General features: G+C 39.2%; 1 protein-coding gene across 6 annotated transcripts in view; it reads left to right on the top strand.

The window, feature by feature from the left end:
• PLCH1 (phospholipase C eta 1) overlaps positions 1-27,832 on the top strand; it is a 262,393-nt gene that overhangs the window by 188,240 nt on the left and 46,321 nt on the right. For all 6 annotated transcript variants that reach the window (XM_037842070.1, XM_037842071.1, XM_037842073.1 and 3 more), the window contains exons 9-11: positions 4,050-4,170; positions 8,392-8,563; positions 15,018-15,125. In XM_037842070.1, the coding sequence (XP_037697998.1) occupies positions 4,050-4,170; positions 8,392-8,563; positions 15,018-15,125 (401 nt within the window). The remainder of the gene's footprint in view (positions 1-4,049; positions 4,171-8,391; positions 8,564-15,017; positions 15,126-27,832) is intronic.

Genomic DNA, 27,832 nt, shown 5'->3' on the forward strand with positions numbered 1-27,832 from the left:
AGTCTTAAAATGCCAGGAGGGAGATGGGATTATCTTCATTTGAGAGGAAACTTCAACTTAAGGTTAGGTAAATGGATCAAGTTCTCATAGCTTGGAGGCTTGGAAGCTGGAAATTGAACCAAGCTGGTCTGACTCCCTCCACTCCACTGTTCTCCAGGAAGTTTGTGTGCTTTTTTGGAAGAGCAAGGATAGAATGACATGCCCAAGCCTAAGAGGAGTTGTACCAGTTCTATCAGGTCATATAAGGAAGGCTAGAGAACGCAAAGTGCACAGCACAGAGGGGAGATTGGCTATAAAAGGAGCAACTCCTTGTCATATTTAGGCTTAGCCCTTGACTATTGAGACATTCCTGAAGATTCAGAATTTGATGACATGCCCTTTTGTCATCTCCTAACAATTTCTATCAGCCTTGTCACTTGAAGATCTTGGTTCATGTTTGGAGCTTGAGCATGGAGACACCAATGGATACCCAGCGATACTTTACCTACCTTGGGTTGGAATGAAGTTGTTTTTATTCTTGAACAGTTGCAGCTAGGTTTAAAGAACCTAATTTATGGAATGTAGCAGGTCATGGATTGAAAATATCAGGCACTTCAGATATTTTTCTGAAGCAGCTTTTGCCAAGTTTAGCATTTAGAGATGGAGAATAAGGATTCTGGACTGTTTCTTCATGGTATTGTGACCTGAAGAATCTCTCCACTTTCAGGCTTCTATTTTGATAATGTTGTATTTTCTATCTCCATTAGCTCAGCTGCAGTAATGTCCTTGCTCAGGATGTATGTGGTGGAGCACTAAGTCTTTTTACCGAGGTGGGCTTGTCAGCAAATCAAATTTGGTTCACTGGATTTTCAGCTCGAGTTGCCTAATAAGTATGGATGTTCTGTCCAGGGAATTTTCACTCTCATTATGGAACTGATGTTGCATACTGTTGTAATCAGGTTTACAACTTTTCCCTGGCAGTGCTATCAGTGTGAATGTGTTTTAGTTCCATTGTGAAAACCTGTCAGTGATCTGCTCAGCCTTCAGAATCGACTAACTCTTTGTAAGAGTGCTTTTGGGGACCTCTAATATGTGACATGATTGGACACTGGGCCTTGGCTATTTTGTGGTCAGGGAAATTGATTATGGGGGATTTGGGAGGGGGCTAGGGGAATTTGTTAGGGGATGTCCAGCTCACCAACATGCCCACTGCATCATTATCCCTTACAGGAAGCTTTACTCCCATTTTAAACCTGGCCACACATGCCACATGTTAAGATGCCAGCAGCAGTTGTGAATGCTGTGATCCTTACTTAGCAGACAAATCATGCAGTCAGACTTAAAAGGCAAACATTGGGAGAGTCTACTATCTTAGGCTATGGATATTCAGCCTGTCTTATAAACATTAGCAAAAGAGCACCTTTTTTTCATGACTGATGAAATTTTAAGAGCTATTTTTGTTGTGGACATCAATAATGAAGTCAGACATAATATTACCTTTTCAACGTTGCATTATTTTAAAAAAATATATTAGCTGATTTTTGAGGGACCCTGTTATGTCTTCTCCTCCAAGATGGGATTCCTCAGGGTATCAATAATTGAAATTACATATTTTTCAATGTCCATTCTTTCTTTATATGCCTATACCCAGAAACAAATCAAAGAACGTCAAATACATGGAAAAAAGATGAGTGAAGCCTCTCTTCTGAGACAATGTCTTTGATATTTTTTTACCTCATTTTTAGTTCCAAAGGAACAGTATGACACTATAGGATAGTATCCCAAAACATTGTATCATTTCAATAGCATCTTTATTCTTAAACTTTGTTTCCAGTATTTCTACAGTGTTAACCTTGGAAGTTCTTTCTCTTTTAACCTTTTCTAATTTTTTTTCTTCTGGGGATATTTGAACAGCCAATACTTAATTTATTAATATAGATATGATGATTATAGTGAACTTGTTGAAAGTTTTGGAAGGAAAATGGAAATACACAATGCACGCAAATAGGGAATGTGCTACTGAGCAGTGTGTAGTCACTGAATACCTGCTATGCTGCTAATATGGGATTATAATATCATCTAAATGCTAGCATACTTGAAATACAGAAGAGATGTGGTCCTGAACTGCATCATCCTAATTAAAAGGCAGAGGTTTCAACTGGCAATCAGCTGGCCAAATCCAGCCTGCGGAATTGTTTACATTTGGCCCATACAGTATTGTAAAAATGGATTCATTGCCAATATATAAAAATTGGGAAAATGCCCAGCAATAAAACACAGTATTTTTTGGTTTTGTTTTTTTGGGGGGAAGGTGGTGGGTTTCTCAGATCTGGCAAACAGAGTCCCGATTCCCACTTAGCAGTGATTGGTTGGCAGTGAGAAGTGGTTAACACACTTAGGCAAACATTACCTGTTGGGCTGCTTCATTCATTTCTGTTAACTGCTATGCTCCCATCAGTTATTTCGGTTTGTGAACTCCACCATAAGGAAGGGAACTATCATGTGGGCTGACAAAGGTCTATGGGGGATCCTAGCTTAGCCTTGATTGGGTTTAGATAAGCAAAGTGAAAGGGGCCATTTCAGTTGTCCATAAATGAAAGTCTCAAAGGCCCGAAGGTGGAAATGTATATGAGGAAACTTGCCTAACTGAAAGAAAAATTTATGGATTTGGGTGTAAGAGAAAATTGGGAGAAAATAGTTCTTGTCAGACAAGAACTATAGCATGTTAATTAAGACAGCACTAGTTTCTATCACCATTAAACCTCAAAATCTTCTTTGTCTTAGAATAAATGAAATTCATTTCTTGCTTATGTGAAGTCCAAAATGGGTGTTCCTGATGGGTGAATCTGTCAAGCAGTTATTTAAGGGTCTGGGCTCTTTCCATCTTGTGGCTGTGCCATCTCCAGCATATAACATCACAGCCACCAGAGATGACTGTGTCAGGCAGGTTTTCATGGACCATACCTGGAAGTGATGCACATCATTTCCCCTCACATCTTATTGACTACATCATGCTCCAAGGCAAGATTGGAAATGTAGTTCAACTGTGTTACCAAGACAAGAAAGAAAACAGGCTTAGTGAATGGCTAGCCGGTCTCTAACATAAGAGATTGGGGCTTTTGGGTTGCAGTCAGGAGCCATTGTAATATATTTATTGATAAATTTAGGTTTTATTTATTGAGTACCCAGATGTGCTGAATTTTGTGTTATGTACCAAGTAGGTTTTTGAATAAAGGAGTAAAATGGTAACAGTAGTGTTTTGAGAAATTACTCTGGTGGCAGCATGTAAAACAAGGGAGGGCAAAAGCTAAGTTAAGGAGGATCATGAGGAAGCTACTGCTAGCCCCCAGCTGGGAAGCAGTGAGATTGTTTGCCTCCCTAATAGTATCGATAGTATCAGTAACAATAGTTACTATGTACTAGGCAATGTTCTAAGCAACTTTATGTGCATTTTGTCATAACTCAAACTTATGATGTATGTTATTATTGTTCTTTTATAGATGGGGAAAGCAAGTCTTTAAATGATTAAATCATTTTCCCATGTTCACATAAATCTTGGCAGGGCCTGAGAATTTGAACCTAGGAAGTCAAGGTTCCTTGTATGACTACTGTAGAATTTATAAAACGGAAATTAATCTAACAGAAACATAATGAGTTTAGGTAAACAGTAATGAAGATCTCTGTTATTAATTTGAGAGGGACACTCCAACTTATTAAAAGGTCTTCTAAGAATTTGGAGGAACAATTTAAGAAATACCAGTAAGTACTCAGTTATACTTGATTGGATTTAGATAATTTCTAAAGAGAGTTTTTGGTATATTCTAGGCTACCTGTGAATATGATATCTTTGTTCACTACAAGCACTCAAAAACATATCATTTATTATGTTTCATTCTCTTACTCTAATAAATATGCCCAAACACCCATTGCTCTGTCTGACATCTTTTTCATGATTGTAATGGGTAAAATCTGAAATAATAAACTTTAAAAACTGTGTTTGTGGAATTTCCAGAAACATTAGTAAATACCAGAGACTTTGAGTTGTTGACGTGAAGTTCTGTTTTTGGCAGTTGACTGTTGGGATGGCCCTGATGGAGAACCTGTAGTACACCATGGTTATACACTGACTTCAAAAATTCTCTTCAGAGATGTTGTGGAGACCATCAATAAGCATGCCTTTGTGAAGAATGAGTAAGTACAGCAACATCTGGGGGCTAAGCTCTATACCTAGCAGATGGAGCACTGCCAGATGGACCATGGCTGCAGAATCACATACTCTTCCTTAGAGTCTACATCTCCCTCCCTAGTGCTCTATTTCTCTCCTTCGTTCCCAGCACAGTGTCATGAACAAACAATATGGGTTTGTACTTTGTCATGCTCAATTTATTCTTTATCGCATTCTCTTGCTCTCTGCCTACTTGAAAATGGACTTGCAAAGAATGACCTTGAAGTCTAGAAAACATATATACATAATAGTTTATTGATATTACATCACAATACAGCAAAATAATAATATCCTGGTGTTTCAGTTTGCTAAAGCTGCTGAAATGCAATATACCAGAAATGGATTGGCTTTTACAATGGGGATTTATAAAGTTACAATTTAAAGTTCTTAGGCCATGAAAATGTCCAAATTAAGGCATCAGTAGGAGGGTACCTTCTCTGAAGAAAGGCTCTCACATTTGGACACCTGTGTCACATGGGAAGGCTCATGGCCGGCATCTGCGGGTCCTCTCTGGGTTCTGTTGCTTTCAGCTTCTGGCTTTAGTGGCTCTCTCGACTCCTGTAGGGGCTTTCTCTCTCTGAGCTCTCTTAGCATCTATCTGTGTTTCTCTCTCTTTTATTCTCTTCATAGAGGACTGTAGTAAAAGGATTAAGACCCACATTGAATGGGCTGGGTCACATCTCAGTTGAAATAAGGTAGCCAAAGGTCCCACGCACAATAGATCTATACCTATAGGGATGGATTAAAAGAACATAGCCTTTTTCTGGGGTACATAATAGCCCAAACCAGCACACTAGATTTCCAGATGTCCTATATATCCTGAAGTGTCTAGCATCCTTATATTACTTGACCCCCTCCTTGGGCATATGATAATGTTGACTATTTCTTACCCAGTAACTACTTTTCTTGGCTTCCATCATAACCATCTCTCCTCCATTGTGTCATTACTTCTCATTCTCCGTTTTTTGGCTTGTGGTTTTTTATTCCATTTCTTCACTCCCTTCAGATGTACTGTTTCCTGAGGTGTTGCCCTTGGTCTGATTTATTTTAAATATTTGTCTTACTGTATGTCTAGAACTTTTTCCTAAACTACAGTCCTGTTTAGAAGTATTCTCAGTAAAAATTCATCTTCGTATCCCACAAGTACCTCAAAGTCAACGAGCATTCATTTATCCACATATTTTTTAATGTGTGGATTATTATTTAATGGTGCCACTCTAAGCCAGGCACACTGCGATGGGTGCAGGAAGCACAACACTGAACCAAAGATGAGGCTCCTGATGCTAGATCTTACGCCCCAACTGAACTCAGCATCTCATTCTGCCAAACCTCCTTCTCTATATCCTTTTAGTGAGGGCCAGCAGCATTTACCAGTGGCTTCAGCCAGAAATTGGGAATGACAATTTGAAAATGGCATTTGAAAGCCACCAGAAGAACAAAATTACTATTTACCAAGAATAATCAAAATAGAAGTTCTTATTGTTCAGTGAAAATAATAAGGTGCAGCGTGTGTTGCAGCTTGAAGATTCAGCAGCTTGGTGACTTGAGCAGAAAAATAAACCATTGTTTTTTCAATTGTGACTGTTAATTTTAAAGCAAAATATGTGTTCAATCATGTATGAAATAGAAAAAAAATGTGTTACTCTAAGTAAAATAAATGGACATATCACTGAAAAAAAAAATCTAATTCTTATCAATCCTACTTCCTAAATGTTTTTTGACTCCATTGCCTTCTTTCCATTTTCACTTCCCCTTTGGTTCTTCCTCCACACACTCGTGCCATATTTTTCTTTCTGCAATATAAGCATGATCTTGTAATTCTTATCTTTAAGTCCTTTGAAGTTCCTTGTAGTACACAGGTATGTCTTCCACAGCTCCTCAAGGCCTGCCGCTACTCCTCTAGTGTCATATTCCATCATCACTGTACTTGGACTTAGATTTCTGCCTTTCATGACTGATTTTTGGCTTCCCCAGTGAGCCTGGCTCTTTCACACCTCCCTGCCCTTGCATACCCTGCTCTTTCTGCTGGGAGAACCTTTCCCCATTATCCTACCTGTCTAATTTCTGCTCATCCTACAAGACTGTGCTTAAGCACCATCCCTCTGGCAAACTTACTGATAGCACCAACTGATTTAAATTCTGCTTTATGCTGTTCTTAGTGCCCCAAGCATATTTCTGTCTATCATATAGGGAGCACCGTCTTACAAGTATAAGTTTAGTCATCTTTTTATAAGTCTTTAAGCCTCATTGAAATTCATTGAAAATGTGGGACTATGTCTTATTCATTTCTTATTCATTCTGTATTGCTTAACATGGTGCCTGCAATATGCCAGACACTCAAGAAATGATTTTTGAATTAAAAGAAGTGAATTAAAATTACAATGGCATAATATTAAATTTATAGAAGTTGATAGCCTTTAAAATTTTTAATATTTGGTATTCTCATTTTTCAAACATGAGGTTAAAATTCTGTCCTAATAAGAGACACTTCCTGTACAATAGATTTACTTTATAGTATCTTCTACATGAAATAAACTAAGTACTGAATTCTGGGGGTATGCATCATCTTGATTTCTCCTGGTTTTAACCAAGTTAATGAAGTAATCTTGCCTTTATTTTGCAATCTATGAAATAGAATAGTAGATCTACTACCTATGTTCCTTGTAGGACCCTCTGATTATTTGATGATTTACTCTAAAATTTGGAAACAAGAGAAAAGCACTTGAAATGGAAGCAGTTAATAAGTTTGTTTAGCATATCTTGCAAGTCCAGTCTTCTTTTCTTTTGTAAACTTTAGTTGTATCTTTACACCAGGACTTATCAATGTTGACACTATTGACATTAGTGGCCAGATAATTATTTGCGTGGGGGACTGTCTTGTGCATTGTGGGATGGTCGGCAGCACCCGGGCCCCTACCTACTCGCTGCCGGTAGCACTCCCCGCCCCACTCCCCACCCCCAGTTGTGACAGCCAAAGATGTCTCCAGACATTGCCAAATGTGCCCTGGGATGGGGAGGGGCGAGGAGCACTGCTTTCCACTAAGCATCAATAGAAACTGATAGACTTTTTATAAACTGATTGATTGGAAATTTACAAGTTCACTTTAAAACTCCCTAATGTGATTGCATAGACGAGTGAGGGTTGCCAGTGTTTGTTGTTTATCTGTCTTCCTGATGTTCTAGGGTAAAACCTGTGTGGGGACATGAATAGCAAATGGATTGTAGTCAGATAACCATACTAATTGCAATCACAAAAGTTCATCGCCAATATTTTCTTTGGCCTCAAGTTTTACTCATGAGGATAGCCCGTATTGTGGAGCTTTTGCTTGTTGCAAAAACCTAGAAATAGAATTTTTTTCTCCACATGGATATATTAGGCAATTTAAATATTGGTGGACTATGAAAAAAACACATTGTCTTTTACTTCTGAAGATGTATGATGGAAAGCTCGGGGAAAAAAATCAATAAACCTGATTTGAAATAATTTCTTATGAGGAAAAACAAAGTCAGAAGAGGAGTAAAGTCATGTAATTAGCCCTAGTTCCCTTTCTGCTTTGGCCACCAACCTGTGGTTTTACATTCTCAGTGCAGAAACTTGACTGTGGTATAGGATAAATGCTTGACCTTAAGACTAGTATATAATTCTATAAAAATGATTTTGAAATGCCTGAAATTGGGGCTATAAAACACAAAATTCTGTCATGTTATTTTATCCTTAAAAATAATTTTCAAGCTGAGGCTGATTTTGTCTTTTTTTAGAGTAAATAATTGCATTTAATATTTAGTGGTCTTAGATGTTTCCTGATGCTTGAATAAATGAAGGAAAAATTATATTATGTGAGTTTTTTTCTTTATGTTTATAATCTCAGCATTTTTTCTTTTTGTCTCTTTTAGAAAATACCTGATACACCTATCATTTTTTCCTGATACAAAATTTTAGAATAAATCATCCCACACGGATTGGTATTTTGTTAAGCCATTATGCATTGCAAAATATATTTCCTCAGAGGAATTTTCTTTTTAAATGCATCTCTAGTCTTTCTCATTTTAGAAGCATTTTAGTTGTTTCCACTATCACAGATGCTGTCACAAGGGTTTCAAGAGCACGATCAATACAGAATGATTTTCAGAAGTCCCTGTGAGGTGCCTGAACCTGACGCCTTTGGAATGTGTTGCTGTTTTCTCAGGTTCCCAGTTATATTGTCTATTGAGAATCACTGCAGTGTCCAGCAGCAAAGGAAGATTGCTCAGTACCTGAAGGGAATATTCCAAGACAAACTGGACCTGTCATCTGTAGACACAGGAGAGGGCAAGCAGCTTCCAAGCCCTCAAAGTTTGAAAGGCAAAATCCTAGTGAAGGTAATTACCTCAATAAAAAGCATTATACATCAACTAAGCCTTCTCTCTCTTAAGGATTAAGAACTGGATTATCAGGAGACTAATAATTAGAATCAGTACATGAAGGGGAGTCTAGGTCTGTGTGTGTGACTTATTCTTTCAGAAGTTGTTCATTATTGACTGACCATTTATTATGTATTATGGGATATATTTTTATGAAGAGAGAACATCAATGCTGTAACCAAATGTTCAACATTTTATTCTGTAGGAGAACTGCAGAGAAGTGTGTGTGTGGTGGGGGTGGGGGTGGGGCAGGCAGGGGGGTAAAGGTGGGGTGGGAAGGCTCCTTGTATCCATATCTCAAAGCATTTCTTTCATATTCTTCTCTCCCATTTCAAGCTCCAATAACTGTCTGTATATATAAAAAAAAGAGTTTTCACAGTTGGTCAGCTTTGTTTATGCATGTGAAAAGAGCTCGCTTCAGAGAGGAATCTGGGCATAGACACACTGTCCCACAGGACTCGTGTGTATGTGAAGGAGCGGTAGGTGAATAGAATGACATTTCATAAACAGATCTTCTGGGGAGAAAAGTTACTACCTGGAATGAATATTATTCATGCAAGGAATAGCCAGAAAGACAGTTCCTTGACTTTCAGATTGTCAATTGTAAATTTACTTTTTCCAGTTAATTTTGTGTTTTGGACTAAAACCACCTTTTAAACTGTTTCATTGTTTTAAGACTGAACACCTAAGGAAGAGCAGTAAGGTATCAATGTTCAAACTGGTTTACATTTTACTTAAGCGGGATATGTACAAAAACCAAATTTATCACACAGCTGTGGTTGGAAAGTCAAAGGCACAGTATAATTTCATGGCACATCTTTGACTGATGCTTTAAGGGATGGCAGCAAATGGGAAAGATGTAAAAGTATTCATCTTTGAAATTGGGGCAAAACTGTTTTTCTATCACTTAAATGAGAATTACAGACTCTGAATCCATTAAAGGAATGCTGGCAGGTCATTTGTATGTGGAAACGTGTTTTGAATGAAAGCTCTGAATGATGCAAGAGATAACATTAAGGTTTATTTACCTGAAGTCTTGCTAAAGCATACCCTTATGGCAAAAACTGTGTGTTGGGTTAGAAAATCCGAATTTCAACTTTATAGTCTCGTAAATGTTCCATGTTTTTAAAATAGTCATTAGACTACAGTCAGAAGGTTAAACACAGGAAGTAAGTCCATTTGATGAAAACCCTTCCCTTTTGGACAGTGGAACTTAAAGGATTGAATTGCCTTCTGCATAACCGGACTTTCAAGTATTTGGCACAGAATGTCCCAAGGTTTATGGGCACCAGGATGAATCATAGCCAAAGGATCTGAGACAGTCATTGAGAGGAGTGGCAGCACTGTGTGCTACATGTGTTTCGAGGGCATCTGAGTTCCGTGTGCTATTGATAACTTTCTTCAGAATTTAAGGAGATTTCCTGGGTCTTATGGACAAGCGTGTCTTATTTGAAACAAACAAAAAAAGGGAGTCAGATACCTAAGAGAACTGATTTTCCTATGTTCTTTCAGCATCAGTGCGATCACTGACCCCAAGGGCAGCATTTGAATGGCTACCTACCAATTTAGAGATTGGCCAATTGTTTATTATAACAACTATAATTATAACACACACATATACCACAGACACACACAATTTCCAACCATACACACACACCCATCTCCTGGGAAAAAGTCCAAAACAAAAATAATAACAAACTAATTTTTCATAGACTCTTATTGCCAAAAGAAACCTTAGTTAACTGGTCCAAGTCTCCTACCCTTTCAGATATGGGTCACAGAGTTGTTAGCACCCTCCTGGGGACACACAGCCAGATACCTTGAAGCCGAGAGGTCGCCATGGTTCCAGTCTCTAGCTCTATTTCCATATATCATGAATGAATTACTCCAATTCTAGAGTGTAACTCCTGCATGAAATAGGGTGTAGATTGGAAAGGGATCCCTGGAAGACACCTGAGCCATTCTTCTTTGACATCTGCCCTGGACCATGGTTAAGTTCATAAGTCATAAAATCCGACCCAAGTTTATTCTGTAACTTTCATTAGGAGTAGTAACTCCATTGATGAGGAGCACTGAGAAACACTGCACTATGGTGTTGCTTCTCTTTCTATCTGCCTGGATAAAGTGTATTTCATGAAGAAAGAATGTGGAAAAATTTGGCAGAAAACATGGTCCCCCCAAAGCAGGATCATTAAATATATTTTTAAAGGACTGAAAATGAGGGTGTCTTGTGAATGCTTTGAGAAGGCAGCTTTCTCTTTTTATTCCATCTCTCTCTGCCATGCTTAAGTGAAGGAAAATGAAGCTTAGTGCCACCATCCTGTCACTCATGATTATGTTATCCTTTCTCTTCTGTGGTATCAGAAACATTTGCATCACTTGCTGATTTTCATCCCTTACTTGGTGATGTTATTTCTTATGTTTGTTAGCTCTCTTCTGCTGAACATTAATATATATGTTTATGTATATATATAAAATTTGGCTTTGATGCTATTTTGAAAGGGAGAATTACCACCCACTGAATTTTGTACAGGTGCATCTTGGTGTCTGCCCCTGAATAGGCAAAGTTGACTCAATAAACAGTAGGTGGGTGAAAAATTAAAGAAGGTTGATATCTCGATGTTTATATATTCCTGAATACACCTAGTCACAATTTAATTGGTTTCTGTTGCCACTATATTATCCTAGCTTCTCTACTAATGCCACTAAGAGAAAGAAAATAAACTCATTTTTAGGAGCCTTCTATATCAACAAGACGTCAAATAATATGTAGAAATAAATACCTCAATTCTATGCCACTTGGCTTGTTAGTAATGATACATAGGAGAAAGTGAAAATTTTTTGCCATCTCTACTTAGAATGATAAATTATATGTGTTTGTGTGTATATGTATTTCTTTTTGTGGAAAGGAAGAAAAAATGTAGTTCGCACTTTGAAGGTAGCATATACAAATAAGGAATATAACATATACCAGTAGGAGTGCAAATAAGATTTCACCTTTTTAATCTTGTAAATGCCCCTCTGTCAGTTGAAGGAAATGTTTAAGTATCCTGACCCCAATGGGTCAGAATACTTACATAGATTTTATTTTCATTATATAAATTATTTAATCAGCTTTGGAACTAACAGTGCTCTAAGGATGCAAGGTCAAGAAAGTTGGGTATCAGGGAAGATGTTGGAAAACAAGGGAGGAGATTTCTCTAAAAACCGGACCACACTAGCAGTCCTGTGGAGGGAGGAAATGGGTGAGGGGGGAGATCCAAAATGCTGAAGGTGGGGGGCAACATGATGTGGAGAGCAGGAGTGCTAGAAGTCACTGGTGCTTTAGTTTAAGGGCAATCGGTCTGGATAGTAGTCTGGGATAATGTTTATAAATTTATCATTATTTTGGGCTGCCAAGCCCAAACCTCCTTCCATGTGTAGGAAATTCCCCATCCCTTATGTTTAAAGAATCCTCTTGTATAAGGGGAAAATGTAGGTATTTGCCTTTGCAGCCTGCCTTAGAGCGAGGGTGTGGGCACGTGACATAGATGCCACCAATCAAGCATGTCTGCCCCAGGCATTAAAGCAGATCTAAAGCAGTAAAGTAAAGCAAAGTTGAGTCCATCCTAGTGATGGGTGGTGGAAGTAGTGGCAGCTCCATCCAGAGGCCAACCATGGACAGCATTTCTGGCAGTAGCACCTGGTGCCCAGTGTGTGGATAATGGAGTTGCAAGCCATTTGTCTATGTTTACAGTGTTGGAAATCATATTTTCAGTGGGTCAATTCTGCACCATGATTTTGGTGGTTGGTGTATTAGTTATCTAAGGCTGCAGAACAAATTACCCCCAAATTTAGTGGCTTAAACAAGCAAACATTTCTTATCTCACACTTTCTGCAGGTCAGGAATATGGGTCGGGCTTAGTTGGGTCCTCTGCTCAGAGCCTCTCACAAGTACGTCATCAAGGTGTCTGGTGGGACTGCAGTCATCCCAGGCGTCACCTGGGGAAGCATCCCTTCCAAGGTCACGTTAGTGGCTGTGGCAGATTTCAGTTCCTTATAGGCTGTTGCCCAGAGGCTTCTCTCAGTCTTGCCATGTGGGCCTCTCCACAGGGTGGCTCACAACATCAGAGGGAAGGAGAGAGGACTGGAGGGAGGGGTAGAGGACAGGGGAGTAAGCAAGAAAGAAACCTCATCTTTTTTTTTTTTTAAATTCAGTTTTATTGAGATATATTCACATACCATACAGTCCTCCATGGTATACAATCAACTGTTCACAGTACCATCCTATAGTTGTGCATTCATCACCCCAATCTATCTTCGAACACTCTCCTTACACCAGGAAGAATAAAAATAAGATTAAAAAATAAAAGAAAGAACACCCAAATCACCCCCCTTCATTCCCCCCTATATTTCATTTAGTTTTTGTCCCCATTTTTCTACTCATCCATCCATACACTGGATAAAGGGAGTGTGATCCACAAGGTTTTCACAATCACACTGTCACCGCTTGTAAGCTACATAGTTATACAATTGTCTTCAAGAGTCAAGGCACCTGGGTTGGAGTTTGGTAGTTTCAGGTGTTTACTTCTAGCTATTCCAATACATTTAAAACCTAAAAATGGATATCTATATAGTATATAAGAATGCCCACCAGAATGACCTCTCAACTCCATTTGAAATCTCTCAGCCAGTGAAACTTTATTTTGTTTCATTTCGCATCTCCCTTGTGGTCAAGAAGATGTTCTTAATCCCACAGTGCCAGGTCCGGATTCATCCCTGGGAGCCATATCCTGTGTTGCAAGGGAGATTTACACCCCTGGGAGTCAGGACCCATGTAGGAGGGAGGGCAGCAAGATCACCTGCTGAGGTGGCTCAGTTAGAGAGAGAGGGCCACATCTAAGCAACAAAGAGGCACTCAGGGGGAGACTCTTAGGCACAATTATAAGCAGGTTTAGCCTCTCCTTGGCAATAACCAGCTTAATAAGGGTAAGCCCCAAGATAGGGGGCTTGGCATACCAAACCGTCAGTCCTCAGTGTTTGTGAAAACATCAGCAACAAGCCAGGTGAGGAAGTCCAACACTTCTGCATTTCCCCCCAGCTCCTTAAGGGGGCCCTGCATATATATTTTTATTCTCTGCCCAAATTACTTTGGGATGTGTCGCTATTTCCCTCTAACCTATACAAACCTACCATATCTCACTCCTATTCAAAGTTCCATGTAATTGTGGTGTTTGAACAAACTGACTGCAGAAGTTATATTGTTTAGAAAATATAGATCCTGCACCAAATAGACATCTCTTCCCTTGGTCTCACACGGAAGTTGAAATTTTAAAACACAGTCAGTATCATCCTTCACCCTTTGGCCCGATTTGCCCTAGTTCTAACCAGATCTGCTTCATTCATATCTTTAATTGAAGTCTGGACTCCTTTTCAACTTTTTTTAACAGTTGCTGACATTCATATCTGCTGAGCTCTAGCTCTGAGTTTCAGAAACCTCATCTTTTTGTAACCTTGTCTCAGAAGAGACGAAATTCCTTCATTTATGCTGTGTTCTGTTTGTTAAAAGTGAAATCACTGGATTCAGCCCACACTCAAGGGGAGAGGGTTATGGAAGGGCATGAGTACAGGACGTGGGGATCATTGGGGACTATTTTAGAGTCTGCTCAGCACAATGGCCTTGGGCACTTACCCTCTGTCCCCAGCCCCACCCTCTAGGAGATGCTTTAAGTGATGCAACTTCTGTTAATATTCCTTTCTGTTTGCATATAAGAAGCTCCATGCATGCAGAGGTTTGGCTCCTTTAGAAGCCCTTATCATTCCCCTGGGCCTTGCTCCATTGCTGCTGCTTTGTATTTACTTTCATTTTTTCTCAGGATGAATTAGTAAAAATAGGAAAAAAGAAAATGACTGTCACTCATAATACTGTTATCCAGAGATAGCTACTGTTAATAATTGACCATGTTTCTTTCCAGACCTTTTCCCTGTATTTTTATATATCACTGAGATCATATTGTATATATAATTCTGTAACTTGATTTTCTTAACATTATATTGTAAGAATTTTTTTCTTACCACCAGAAAGCTCCTGATTTCTAAAGTGTGTTGGTGGGTGAGGCCAGAGTGGTGTGGTCCTAGGGGGGTGCTCAAGCTGGGCAGGGGTCCCATTGTATCACCTATGAGAGGAAAAACTGGTCACACGCACAGGGACACCTTTAACCTGCTGAGGGGAACAAGCTGGGGGATGGGCTGTCAATAATTAATTGTATTTAATTGGAAGTAACATAACTGCTTTTTCTTCAAAGTCCCTCTCCCATTCTTTTGCCCCTAATTCAAGTTATAATGCTGAACTACTCAGTCTGAATTAACAATTTACCAAGATACACCATGTTCTATCATTATTTTTTACACTCAGTGTTTTATTCCATTTCAGGGTAAGAAGTTGCCGTATCACCTGGGGGATGACGCAGAGGAAGGGGAAGTTTCCGATGAGGACAGTGCAGATGAAATTGAAGATGAGTGCAAGTTTAAGCTCCATTATGTAAGTTATGGGCTTGGAGATATATATATATATTTTTAACCCTCGATTTGCTGCAGGAAGAATGGGTTCCAAAATGCTGCCATATTGGAATCCTCGGAAATATGGCAGCTGTGGTGTAAAAAGGGTATTCACTGAAAATTACCTTGCATGCTGGCACTCAGGCACTCAAATGTTTGTTGAAATGAATGATTCGAGGATTCTTGTATCTTAAATTGGAGGGAATGTTAAAAATTAAATCATCCAATCCCCATCGCCAGGTACAATTCCCTCCTGTTACAACGTAGTTAAAACCAAATTGTGGTTGGAGATGACATAGTCTTTGATAAAAGATGTCATAGTCTTTGAGGGCAGCACTGCCTCCCCTCCCTCTGCTAGCTCCTGCACTGTGCTTTCTGTCAAGCTGGCTTGCAGAACTCCAGCTGCACATGGGCTTATTTCTCTGGGATGCCCATCCCCTCCCTAAGAAAATGTACCCTGGACCAGAGGAGATTTCTAGTCACCTTCGAGACATGGAATTCTTGGCTAAATCTTTGTTTACTACCTCTTAAGTCAAGTGGCATAGAATAGATCATTACCTGCTTGCCTGTCAGACCTCTTTCCTAGATCAAGGAGTCACCTTTGCAGAGCATCTCTATTTAGCAAGGTGACCCAGGAAAATTCTAACCTGGAGCATATGTAAGGCTTAAAGACACACACCCACCCCCCTCTGAAGTCAGACTAGGAATTCTTGCCCGCCATCATCTTCTATAGCTCATGTGATTGCCAGAATCGGGGACAATCTGATAGTAGCAAGCATTCATATTACATTTTTGTTGTTGTTGTTTTGTTTTGTTTTTTTTAAATAGGATTTAGAATTCTATTTCTACAGAAAATTGCATTTTTTCAGGTATTCCTCTAGGCACTGGAATTGTTATTCTGTTCTTCAGAAACAGAAAATTTTTTAGAAATTCTTCTAGTCTACATCATTGACATGAATTCAATATTACATTGTTTAAAAACAGACTGCACTCTACTAGGTAATACTTCCTATGCTGTCTTGCCTGTAGATGCCAAAGGGAGCAGGCATTATTTTCAAAGGGGGCAGGAGGTTAATGACAGTTGAAGTCTCAGTAAAGTCTTCTTTCTTGGTTTTATTGGTATTTTAAAAGGGCAAAGTGGGAAAATTCAGCTCGAAGTGAAAAGGAAAAATCATGTCTGTGTTAATCTCTTGCCTTTTAATATTTTATATTAGCTCAATTAAATGCCACCAACTAACATGTCTATGGTGTTACAGAAAATTAATCTAAACAGATTTACATAACTGAAAATGCAGTTAATATTTTACATAGTTTTTTGCTCTCCTAAATATTTATTTCTTGTAATCAGTTACTTGTGATTATGGATAATTAGCTTCATTTTATAAACCAGATTTATCTCTCTGATTTTCATCATCTTTGCATCTTGTTTCCCAAATCTTTTGGTTGCCAGCCTCTGAGTAGTCTATCACCTAAAAGCAGGGAATGAGAAGGCTCGATTAATTTTTTGGGAATGCTGTTCTTAGTGAAAATGAGTGGTGGAAATTTAACTACCATTACAATATTGTCATTTATTGTTCTGAGTAAAACCCAAATTTGTTTTGGTTTTTTTATTTTATTTTGAAATAAATTCAAAGTTATAGAAACAGTTGGAAAAACAATACAAACCCCATACACAGAACTCCAGCATACCCTGACACCCCTCCCCCGATACCCCAATCCACCAGCTTTAACATGCTGTCACACCACTATTTCTTTCCGTCCCTCCCTCCCTATCTATCATCCATCATTTATTGCTCTGTCTTCTGAACATATGAGAGCTAGCTGCACACATCCTTGAACATACACTATAATTCATGTATACACTTCCTATGAACAAGAACATTCTGTTATGCAGTCCCATTAAGCGCAGCTGAGAAGTACAAGAGATTCAACAATGATACAAAGCTTACATTCTATATTTCCTTTTTTTTTTTTTTTTTTTTCTCATGTCTCAACTGTGTCCCTTTGAGCCTCCTGTCCTCCATCCTCAGATCCCATCCAGGGTCATCCTTGGCATTCAATTGTCACCTATTTAGACTGTCTTTTTTTTTTTTTCCTCAATTGTGGAAACATATATGCAGCCTAAATCTTCCCATTCCACCCCCTCCCTAGCACTCCATTACTAAAAATTTCCCTTGACCTCAAACAGCAACCCTACACTCATTTCTTAACTCCCCATTGCCCCTTCCCCCATTTCTCTTTACCCATACTCTGCTTTTCATCTCTATGATCATATTCTCTGATAATGTCTTTGTGTTTACTGTGGGGCTTAAAATTAACCTCTTAAATCCATAACGATCTTGTTTTTCTTTGATACCAACTTAACTTCAATAGGACACATAAACTATGTTCCCATACCCCTCCATTCCCCCACCTTTATATAGTTCTTGTCAAAAATTACATATTTTACATTGAGTTCAAAACCACTGATTTGTCATTAGAGTTTTGTATTTTATATCATGTAGGAAGTAAATAGTGGAGTTACAAATAAAAAATTATTGACTTCTATTTGTATTTCATTGTGGTCGGAGAATGTGCTTTGAATATATTCATTTTTTTTTTTTTTTTTTAATTTCTTGAGGCTTGTTTTATGTCCCAGCATATGGTCCGTTCTGGAGAAAGATCCGTGAACACTAGAGAAAAATGAGTGTCCTGGTGATTTGGGATGTAAGGTTCTATATATGTCTGTTAAAATTCTCTATATCTCTTTCTCCTTTCTTTGTTTCTCTGTCAGTAAGGCTCCCTTTAGTATCTGAAATAGGGCAGGTCTTTTATTGGCAAAGTCTCTCAGCATTTGTTTGTCTGTGAAAAATTTAAGCTCTCCCTCAAATTTGAAGGAGAGTTTTGCTGGATAAAGTATTCTTGGTTGGAAATTTTTCTCTCTCAGAATTTTAAATATGTCATGCCCCTACCTTCTTGCCTCCATGGTGGCCGCTGAGTAGTCACAATTTAGTCTTATGTTGTTTCCTTTGTATGTGGTGAATTGCTTTTCTCTTGCTGCTTTCAGAACTTGCTCCTTCTCTTCAGTATTTGACAGTCTGATCAGAATGTCTTGGGGTGGGTTTATTTGGATTTATTCTATTTGGAGTTCGCTGGGCATTTATGCTTTGTGTATTTATATTGTGTAGAAGGTTTGGGAAGTTTTCCCCAACAATTTCTTTGAATACTCTTTCTAGACCTTTACCCCTCTCTTCCCCTTCTGGGACACCAATGAGTCTTAAGTTTGGATGTTTTATTTTATCTATCGTATCCCTGAGATCCATTTTGATTTTTTTGATTTTTTTCTCCATTCTTTTGTTCTTTCATTTTCTGTTCTGTGGACTTCTAGGACACTGAGTTGTGGTTCAACTTCCTCTAATCTTGTATTATGAGTATCCAGAGTCTTTTTAATTTGGCCAACAGTTTCTTTTATTTCCATAAGATCTTCTATTTTTTTTTTATTTACTCTTGCAATTTCTTCTTTATGCTCTTCTAGGGTTTTCTTTATGTCCCTTATATCCTGTGCCATGGTCTTCTTCATGTCCTTTCTATCCTTTGCCATGTTTTCGTTCCTCGATTGTAGTTCTTTGATTAATTGTGCCAAGTACTGTGTCTTTTCTAATATTTTGATTTGGGTGTTTGGGATTGGGTTCTCCATATCGTCTGGTTTTATCATATGCATTAAGATTTTCTGTTGTTTTTGGCCTCTTGCCATTTGCTTTGCTTGATGGGGTTCTTTCAAGTTATAAAAAAAATACCAATCTAATTTTTCAGAAATACAAGTTGGTGGTGTACACTTTCTCTAACTAACCAGCAGATGGCGTCTGTGAGTCACCTATGCCCCTCAAGTCAGTTCTCTTCAACTTTGTCCTTGTGGTGTGTGGGGAAATGATTCTTGTGGGGTTCAGTTGGTGAACTCAGTTTGGGTATGTTGCTGGAGCTGTCTGCCCTGAATGTGGGGTATGTGTCCATGTGGCTAGGGAGGCAGGTCAGGTTTAATATTCAAACGTCCCAGGTGTTCCTGGAGATTCAAGGCCGCTGCAAGAGTCTAAGCCTTCATTTCAGTTCTGCCCCAGACCCTCTCTGTCACTGACCCACAAACCATTGGCATTGACGTAGCGTCCCTGAGCTTTCCGAGCGGGTCCCCCGTCTCAGCTGTGATCTTCCAGGACCTCTGCTGAGGGAAGGCTGTGCTACGTCACAAGTGTGCGCCATCCCTCAAGGGAAGCCCTGGGCTGCCGGGCCGTGCAGGGGCGCTCTCAGCCTGATGCAAAGATGGCTGAATGGGGCGTCTCAACCTCCACTCTCTCCTCACACAGTTCGTCCTTCCCAGCTCTGGGACAACTGGTGTGGCTCTGGGCTGTGGGCACGGCCCCGGGCAGGAGTGTCTCCAGCCCACTGGGGAGCCAGCTGCAAGCAGCAGGGTTTCTTTCTCCTTCCGGCTCCCCACTCTGCTCCCCTGGCCCTGGGGGAATCTGCCGCAGGCTGTCCTCCAGGCCAGACACCGAGAGGTTGGCTCAGTCCACTCCTGCCGTGCTTCACTGTGCGGTTCCCACCATCGCAACTGCAGCTGCTCCTGGGTTTTTCCCTTTTTTTTTTTTTTTTCTCAAAAGAACCAGTCCATCTCCAAACGCCAACCCCCAGCTTCCCCACACCACAGCATGGCTGCGGGACTTTCAGCCGGCTTACTCACTCGTTTCAGAATGCAGACTCCCAGTTTCACCAAGTGTATGGCCCCTGTGGTTCTAGCAGACCTCGTCCAGCTGGTGCATCACTGAAACCGGTATTCTGGGTCACCTTCTGGTTTTTATCTAGTGTTTTTCACAGAGGTGTTTTTTTGCCCTGTCTCACCTAGTCGCCTTCTTAGGTTCTCCCTCTGTTTTGGTTTCTAAATCTATCTAGCTCCATCAGTTTTCTTCTAATGTCCATGAGCCTTTGGACTTTCTAAGGTAAATATCTGTAATTATAAAATTCCTTTAAAGGTTAGCTGTAGTTTTATGGGAACAAATCAGTATCTCCACTTGTGAAATATCCACCAGTGTTTCTCTTATATTCAAGGTTTCTTAGTTTACTTCTGGGAGCTCATATAAATAGGTAGTTTAGAACATGATTCCATAAAGATTAACATAATCTTTCAATCAGGTTCTTTGATTTGGGCTAGTTGAAAGGGGAGCGGACCATAACTGTAAAGTTTTGCAGGGGTCTTTTATATTTTGTAAGAGAAAATAAAGAAACTAACATTCTAGTGGAGGTTTTAGTCCATCTTTTACATCAGCTCTTCTGAGAAAAAACAATATTGTATATAGAAAACCAAAGTCTTGTCTTATGAATCAGTCAATTTATAGTCCCATTGTCAGCAGAAACCTCAGATACCTTCTCTGATTGGCAAATTTAAATCTAGGTACCTGAAAATCTGATCTTATTTCTTCAAAAGAGGGCATAGTTTAATGTGAACCAATAATTCTTGGAGGAGGATCTTAACCTCAGTTTTAGGTTAACAGTATGTGGTAAATCATATCTGAATTATTGCACTAAATAAAGGTTTTAGGATAACATTCTTAGACCCTGTAGCACTCACTCTCAAGTGGCTTACAGAGAACTCATTTGCACATTCAACAAAATTTTCTTGAGCCTCTCCTGTGAGCCCATTGCTGTTTTTGGTATGGGGGGGAAATATCAGTAAACAAAGTCAACAAAACTGCTCACTTCATAGTATTTACACATTAATGGGAGAGAGGGAAGATGAGCAATAAATAAGCCAAGTAAAATATTTAGTGATAAGTGCTAAGGAGGGAAAATGGCAGGGGAGAAGTGAGTGTATGTGTGTGTATGTGTGCATGTGTGAAGGATGTATTGAAGTTTTAGATGGGATGGCCAGGTACTGGAAAGAGCACATGCAAAGATCAGAGGAAGATGCATGACCTCTCCAGTGTTATCCTGGTGTTAGACACAGAGCAAGAGGACAAGCCCACCCTGCATGCCTTCTTACTCCTTCTAGTCCACTGTTACTTCTATTTATAGTCAAACCACACTGAATGTTTTTTGCATATGGAAGAGTTGCTTTCTATTTTTGAATTATTCTAATCCCTTAAGCTTCTGCCTCATATTATTGTGTGGCTTCAGCCATAGAGAAAAGCTGGCTTGTGATGCATAAGCCATGAGGTAAAGACGGTTGTGTCCCAAGACATACAGCTCAAAGACACAGGGGCATAATTTCCTTTGAACCACAGAACAAAAATCTGATAGTCGAGTCAGAGAGGCCAATTCACCATCATTCATCTTTACGGGGCCCTCTAATGCTAGTGTGCATTGTAGATTTTCCATCCCATATTTCAATTGCACTGACCTTTCCTCTTGGGTTGAGTTATTCAAAATCTTTGTTCTTGTGCTATCTGAATCTGTGATCAGTCAGCCTCTTAGGCACAAACATCAACTTTCTCTCTCCTACGGAAGCTTGCCCTGCAAACCCCAAACCTTCCAATGAGTTTTAAATCACCCCTATTCCTATAACATGTAACAACTTTTTGAGTTATATTAATATTCTAAAACCATATGCATGGTGTTTCTGTCTCACACTAAACATTTTTAAAGTTTTCCTGCCTTCCCACTGCCTTAGCTACAGATTCATTTTCTTTCCTGTTATTCATTTTATGAATTGTTTTAAGAAGAATTATGAATCTTGTTGGTTTAAGACTTAGCACTTTCAGAAGGGATTAGCTACCTCTTGAAGTTGTGAGGTCCTTGCTACTGAAAGTGTCCACTCAGACTAAAGGCCCACATGCTGGGGATGTTGTTGCCTCCTATTGATGAGGGATGGGTGATGGAGATACTTGGAAGAATCCATCTATTCCTAGTACTTGAAATGGCTTCTGTCTCCATGTCCTATCAAGTGTTAAGTGATGAATGTCTAGGTCTAACATAATAAAGCTATTAAATAGGTACTTGTATACATTTTCCCCTGTATTTTAAAGGTATTACTTTATTGTCTTTTGGGTCTACTATTGTTGAGGAGAAGTCTGCTGTCAGTCTAATTTTTCTTTCCTTGTTGGTAATCTGTCTTTCAATCTTTGTTGATTTGCAATTTCACTATTAAGTGTCTAGGTGTGGATTTTAATTTTCTTAGTCAGCTTTCAATGCACACTTCCTAATAAAGAACATATGTTTTCTTTTGTTATTGAAAATTCTCAGTCATTATTTCTTTGGATATTGTTTCTATGCCTTTCCCTCTGTCTTTTTTTTTTTTTTTTTTGGAAGTCCTGTTAGATTTATTTTGGAATCTCTTAGTCTATTCCCTGTATCTCTGTATCTCTGAATTTTTCTTTAATATTTTCTTTATCTTGATATCTCTCTGTGCTGAGTTCTGGGAGACATTTACAGTATTATTTTTCAATCCATTAATTCTCTCTTTGTGCACAGTCTAGAGTTTATCCCAGCTATTTTGTTTTGAAATTTTGATGACTTTATTCTTTATTTACAAAATTTATAAATGGTTCTTTTTCATAGATACCTGCTCTTGGTTAATTTCTGCTTATTGTTGTTTCTTAGTGTTTTTTTGTTTTTTTTTTGGAGTTATTTCTTCATATCTTTGAGCTAATGATTTTAAAGTGATTTGAGCTACGTATTTTAAAGTGAAAGAATGAGTTCTCATTCCATTTACTGATTTTATTGACTCTGTCTTAGCACTAGTTTTCCTCATGAGTTTTAGAATTTTGTGTTGAAGGCTCAGTTTTTTTTTTTTTCAAAGTTAACATTTTTATTGAACTGAAGTTGGTGTAGAACAACAGGGGGCACCATGGCTGCTGATCTCAGTAGCAACTGATAAAACCCTGTGACATTTTACTTTTCAGAGTCCTAAGGTGGTTTGGGTGGAACAACTGAGAAACAGCATAGATTTTTTTTTAGCACTTGAAATATTTAGAAATGAGCCTCACAGCCTTGTTCAGTTTTCAGGTTACAAAGAACATTGATAACATCTTCTATTGCCTTCCTTTAGTAGTGTCAGTTAATATCCTCCCCCAATACGTTCCCATCTGGTACACAGAAGAAAAGGATTTAGTAACACTTAGGCAAGTAATAAATTGTAAGAACTTTAAAAGTAGTACAGGCAATATGCCAAGCATATGTGATACCACACACACTGCTAGAAAGACAATAAACTGGCTAACAAGTTTCCATCAAGTTCTAGAAGCAAAGAATGCATTAATGGGGAGGGAAGGTAACCAAGTAGAGAGTATGAACAGATGGATCATTTTTGTCTAAACCTCATTTCAAAACCTTGCTATGCAAGTAGGCATTTGTTTTACACAATAGGTGAATTGTTTTTCACAAAAGGTGAAACACTTTAAGGGAAAAGAAAACTCCTATAAAGGTTATAAGATCAACCAGAGATGAAGGAAAATTAATACTGAATTTATATAGTCAATGCATGTAGCAATGATATAACTGACCACACCAATTACTTTTGAGAAAACAAGTACTGAACATCTACCATTACTTAAACGGTTGAATGTTAACCCATCTACTAAATTATTCCAAGGGAAACACATAACTAACAAGATAGGAAATGAAATCCCCACTTAAAAACCAAAACCACATCTAGTTAATATTACTCTAGTTTGTTTAAAATCACCTGAAGAAAATTATGGGTTTTGGTAAAACTTCAAGAGTGTGAAGACTCAGTTTTGAATGGGATAATTTTTTCCTCCCTTTCTCTCTTTCTGTATTTCTCATTCTATCTGGTGGTTTGGGGATTGTTTCTACCTGAACCCTGAGCTCCCCGCCCCGCCCCCATACATATAGTACACACTCTGCCCCAGGTTCCTGGCCATGTCTTATGTTGAAGATATCACAGAGCCAATCACGAAGCAAATCGTCTTCTTATTCCTGCTTCTTTTTGATATTAAACTTTATATGTTCCAAACAGTTGGGTTTTTTTAAAAATATGCTACTTCCTTTCATATGCAAGGGACTATATCCCAGCTTCTTTTCACCTTGATGTCATGTTATGAGACCAGCTCTAATCTCCCACATCATGTGGAGCACCTTTAGTGTCTATTACACTATGATTTATAAATTCTTGGCAAACTGCCTGCTTGAATGTGGAGCTGTACTACATTTATGATCTGCAGAGATATTGTTTATTTTAGTTTTGACCAAGGTTATGACTTCTTTCCTCCCCTCCCTCCTTCTCCAACCTTCCCTCCCCCAGCCCCCAACCCCCCACTTCATCTGTCATTGGAGCAGTGGGAACTTCAAATCATGAACTTACGGTGATAAGTATAAATCCACATGTATATTCAGATGCACATACCCAGACTTGTGCTCATTTTGGACTGTTTTTTTTTTTCTTTTTTTTTAAGTATATAAAGTATTGTTGCTTTAATTAGCTTAACACTCTGTGCTTAATAGCTTCAAAGAACAGCTTCTGATGATTTTCTGATAGTGTACTATTATTTTTTTGTACCCTAGCTAAAACCAGCTTTTATGTTCCTCACATTTATTGAACCCTTACTAAAAGCCGGGCACTTTACTTACAGGATCTCATTTTATTCTCACACCTGAAGATGGGTAGAAACTATCATTTCCACTTTTTTACAGATTAGGAAAATGGGGCTGAGAGAAGTGAAGTGACTTATCCAAGATTGTTTTGGTTTGCTAAAGCTGATGAAATGCAATATACCAGAAATGAACTGGCTTTTAAAAATGGGGATTTATTAGCTTCTAAATTTGGGATTCTAAGGCCATGAACATGTCCCAATTAAGGCATCAACAGGACAATCCCTTCTCTGAAGACCAGTTACTGGTGAGCTTGGGCTCCTCTGTCAGGTAGCACATCACATGGTGAAGTCTGCTGGTCCTTCTCTCCCAGGTGTTGTTGCTTCAGCTTCTGGCTTCAGTGGCTTCCTTTCAGCTTCTCTGGGTGTTTTTCTGAATTTCATCTTTTAGCTTCTATATGTGTTTGTCCTCTTTACCTTGTGTGAGGTAGGTTGCATCTCAGTTGAAATAACCTAATCAAAAGGTCTGCACCCACAGGAATGGATTAAAAGAACATTGTCTTTTCTGGGGTTACATAACAGCTTCAAACTACCACAAAGATCATGCCTACATAAACTTTCTAGAGTTAAGAAAACCGCTATACTACTTATTATATCTGATTTAATTGAGGAAATCTTGATTTCATGAAAAGTCTGATCCCATATTGTATAAGTATGATTACATGGAACAAGTTTCCCAGAACTACTATAATCTTTCTAGTGAATGTGCTTAATTCAAATGGGGAAAAATACATAGTCCATCTTTGATCTCAGGGAAGACATGAATTGTTTATGATCTCTCAAGTTTGTGAGAAACACTATCACACAGGAAGAAAGTAATGAATAATAAACTTAAACTGTTAAATCATATGGGCACTGATTTAGAATGTGCACTCAGAGGAAAGAGAATTCAGTGTAGGCTGGAATACGCAGAGCAGGTCAAATGAGGGTCTATGTAGTAGAGTTAAATGCATGAATTCTGGAGCCAGACTGTCTAGGTTCAAAACCTGGCACTGCCACTTACGAACTCTAGGACCATGGGGAGATCATTCACTTCTCTGTGCCTCAGTTTGTTTTTCTTGTCTTTGTCTTCTAAGTGGGCAAAATAATAATACCTTAAAAGGTTATTGTGCAGTAGAGGATTGTGGAAGATGTGGAATAGAAAGCTTCAGGAATCAGTCCCTCCACCAAAATAATGGTTGAAATGGCAGGAACAGTGTGAGTCAACCATTTTGAAACTCCAGAACTAGTGGAACATCCGAGGAAGAATGGGAGGAAGAGGCTGGTAAATTACGATAAATACTAGTGAATTTCACCTTTCCTGCAGTGACTACTGTTTGCCATCCCCCAGACTTGTTGCAGACAGCAGTGGGTTTCTGGCACAGCTTGCTGTTGCCAGGATGGGACATAAAGACCTAGTCCTCCGAACTCGAGAGTGGAGGTGGGGGCAGTGGGGAGGGGTGTGTGGTCTGATCACTGGTCACTGCTTTTAATCAGCTACTTCCAATCTCTGGGGGCCAACTCTGAGGGCAGCAATTGTTCCAGCTCCCCCTGGGCAAATGCCACAGAGGAATCTTAAAGGCAGTAACCTTCCTCAAAATTATGGAAAGGGGCTTCCTTAACTGGGCAAGGGCTGAATCAAGAAAATGCAGCTCCAGAAGCCATAGACAAAGCTTCTGGTGCCCTTGCTGGCCCCTCCCCCACCCCCTCTATAATGTAGGGTGGAGCCAGTTTGTGCTTCCATTGTAGGTCCCTGACCCTGTTCCAGTGACCCCTGTGCACATACTGAAGTGCATGTATGTTAGCGCCAATCTACTGGGTAGAACTCTAAGGGACTGAGCCAGAGAACTTGTCTCAGACTTACCCTCTCAGAGTTTGTCCTGAGGGCAGAGAAGTGGCTTGCAGACAGCTGGGACAGTGAGAGAAACAATTAAACTGAAGCAGCCTAGGGTAAGGGACTACCTGCATTTAGTCACGCAGGACAGCACCTAGGATGGTGGGGTGGGGGGGTCTAATTCAAAAGGAGTAGAAGGGGTGTTCACTGGAACTGCAAGTGGGGGGATTCCTAATGCCACTAGCAAGCACAAACCCAGGAAAAGCAGCTGGCTCACCAGCTCTACACAGTCTCAGAAAAGACAGAGAGCACCCTGCACTTTGCTTTTGCCTCAGGCCGATCTTCTTGGTGGGAGGGCCAAGCTCTGAAGGACACCACCAGCCATAGTAGAGCCAAATTGCAAAGACTGTGAAAGGTGCTTTTGCCTTGGTTTGCTGGGTTTGATTAGCTCATGGCATTCAGGAAAATCTCTGTCATATTATTAGCAGGTACAAACTAAAGGAACAGACAGACAGCTCAGGCACTAAATCCCAGAGTTAGCACTTTAAAATACTAAAATGCACAGTATGCAACAAAAGATTACAAGACAAAGAAGTAGGAAATGACAGCTCATCCAGAGGAACAAGGTAAAAACCTAGAAACCGTCAATGAAGAGGACCAGACTTTGGATTTACTGGACAAAGACTTTTAAAAAATCATCCTCATTATGCTCAAGAAGAAGAAAGCAAACACTAAGAAAGAGTTAAAGGATATGAAGAAAACGATGAATGAACAATATGAGAATCTCTTTGAGTTTCCCAATAAGAAACAAACAACATACTGGACTTGAAGAACACAATAACAGAAATGGAAAATTCCCCAGATGGTTTCAACAACAGATGAGAAGTGGCTTCAGTTATCTCAAAGATAACACAATTGAAATGATTCAGACTGAGGAGCTGAAAGAAAAACAAATAAAAAAGTGCAAACAGAACCTAAAAGACCTGTGGGATACCAGCAAGCATGCCAATATAATTTATGGGAGTCTCAGAGGGAGAAGAGAGAAAGAGACAAAAAGAATATTTAAAGAAATAATGGCAGAACCCACACTTAACGAAAGGCATGAATATGTACATTCAAGAATCCCAGCAAACCCCAAACAGGATAAAATAAAAAAGAAACACACAAAGACACATAGTAATCAAATTGTCCAATGCCAAACACAAGAAGAGAGCTCTGAAAATTGCAAGAGAAAACCAGTGAGTTGTGTATGAAAGAATCCCAATAAGATCTAGTGTTAATTTCTCATTAGAAACCATGGAGGCA

Source organism: Choloepus didactylus, chromosome 1 (genome assembly GCF_015220235.1).
Source record: "Choloepus didactylus isolate mChoDid1 chromosome 1, mChoDid1.pri, whole genome shotgun sequence".
Classification (NCBI taxonomy): domain Eukaryota; kingdom Metazoa; phylum Chordata; class Mammalia; order Pilosa; family Megalonychidae; genus Choloepus; species Choloepus didactylus.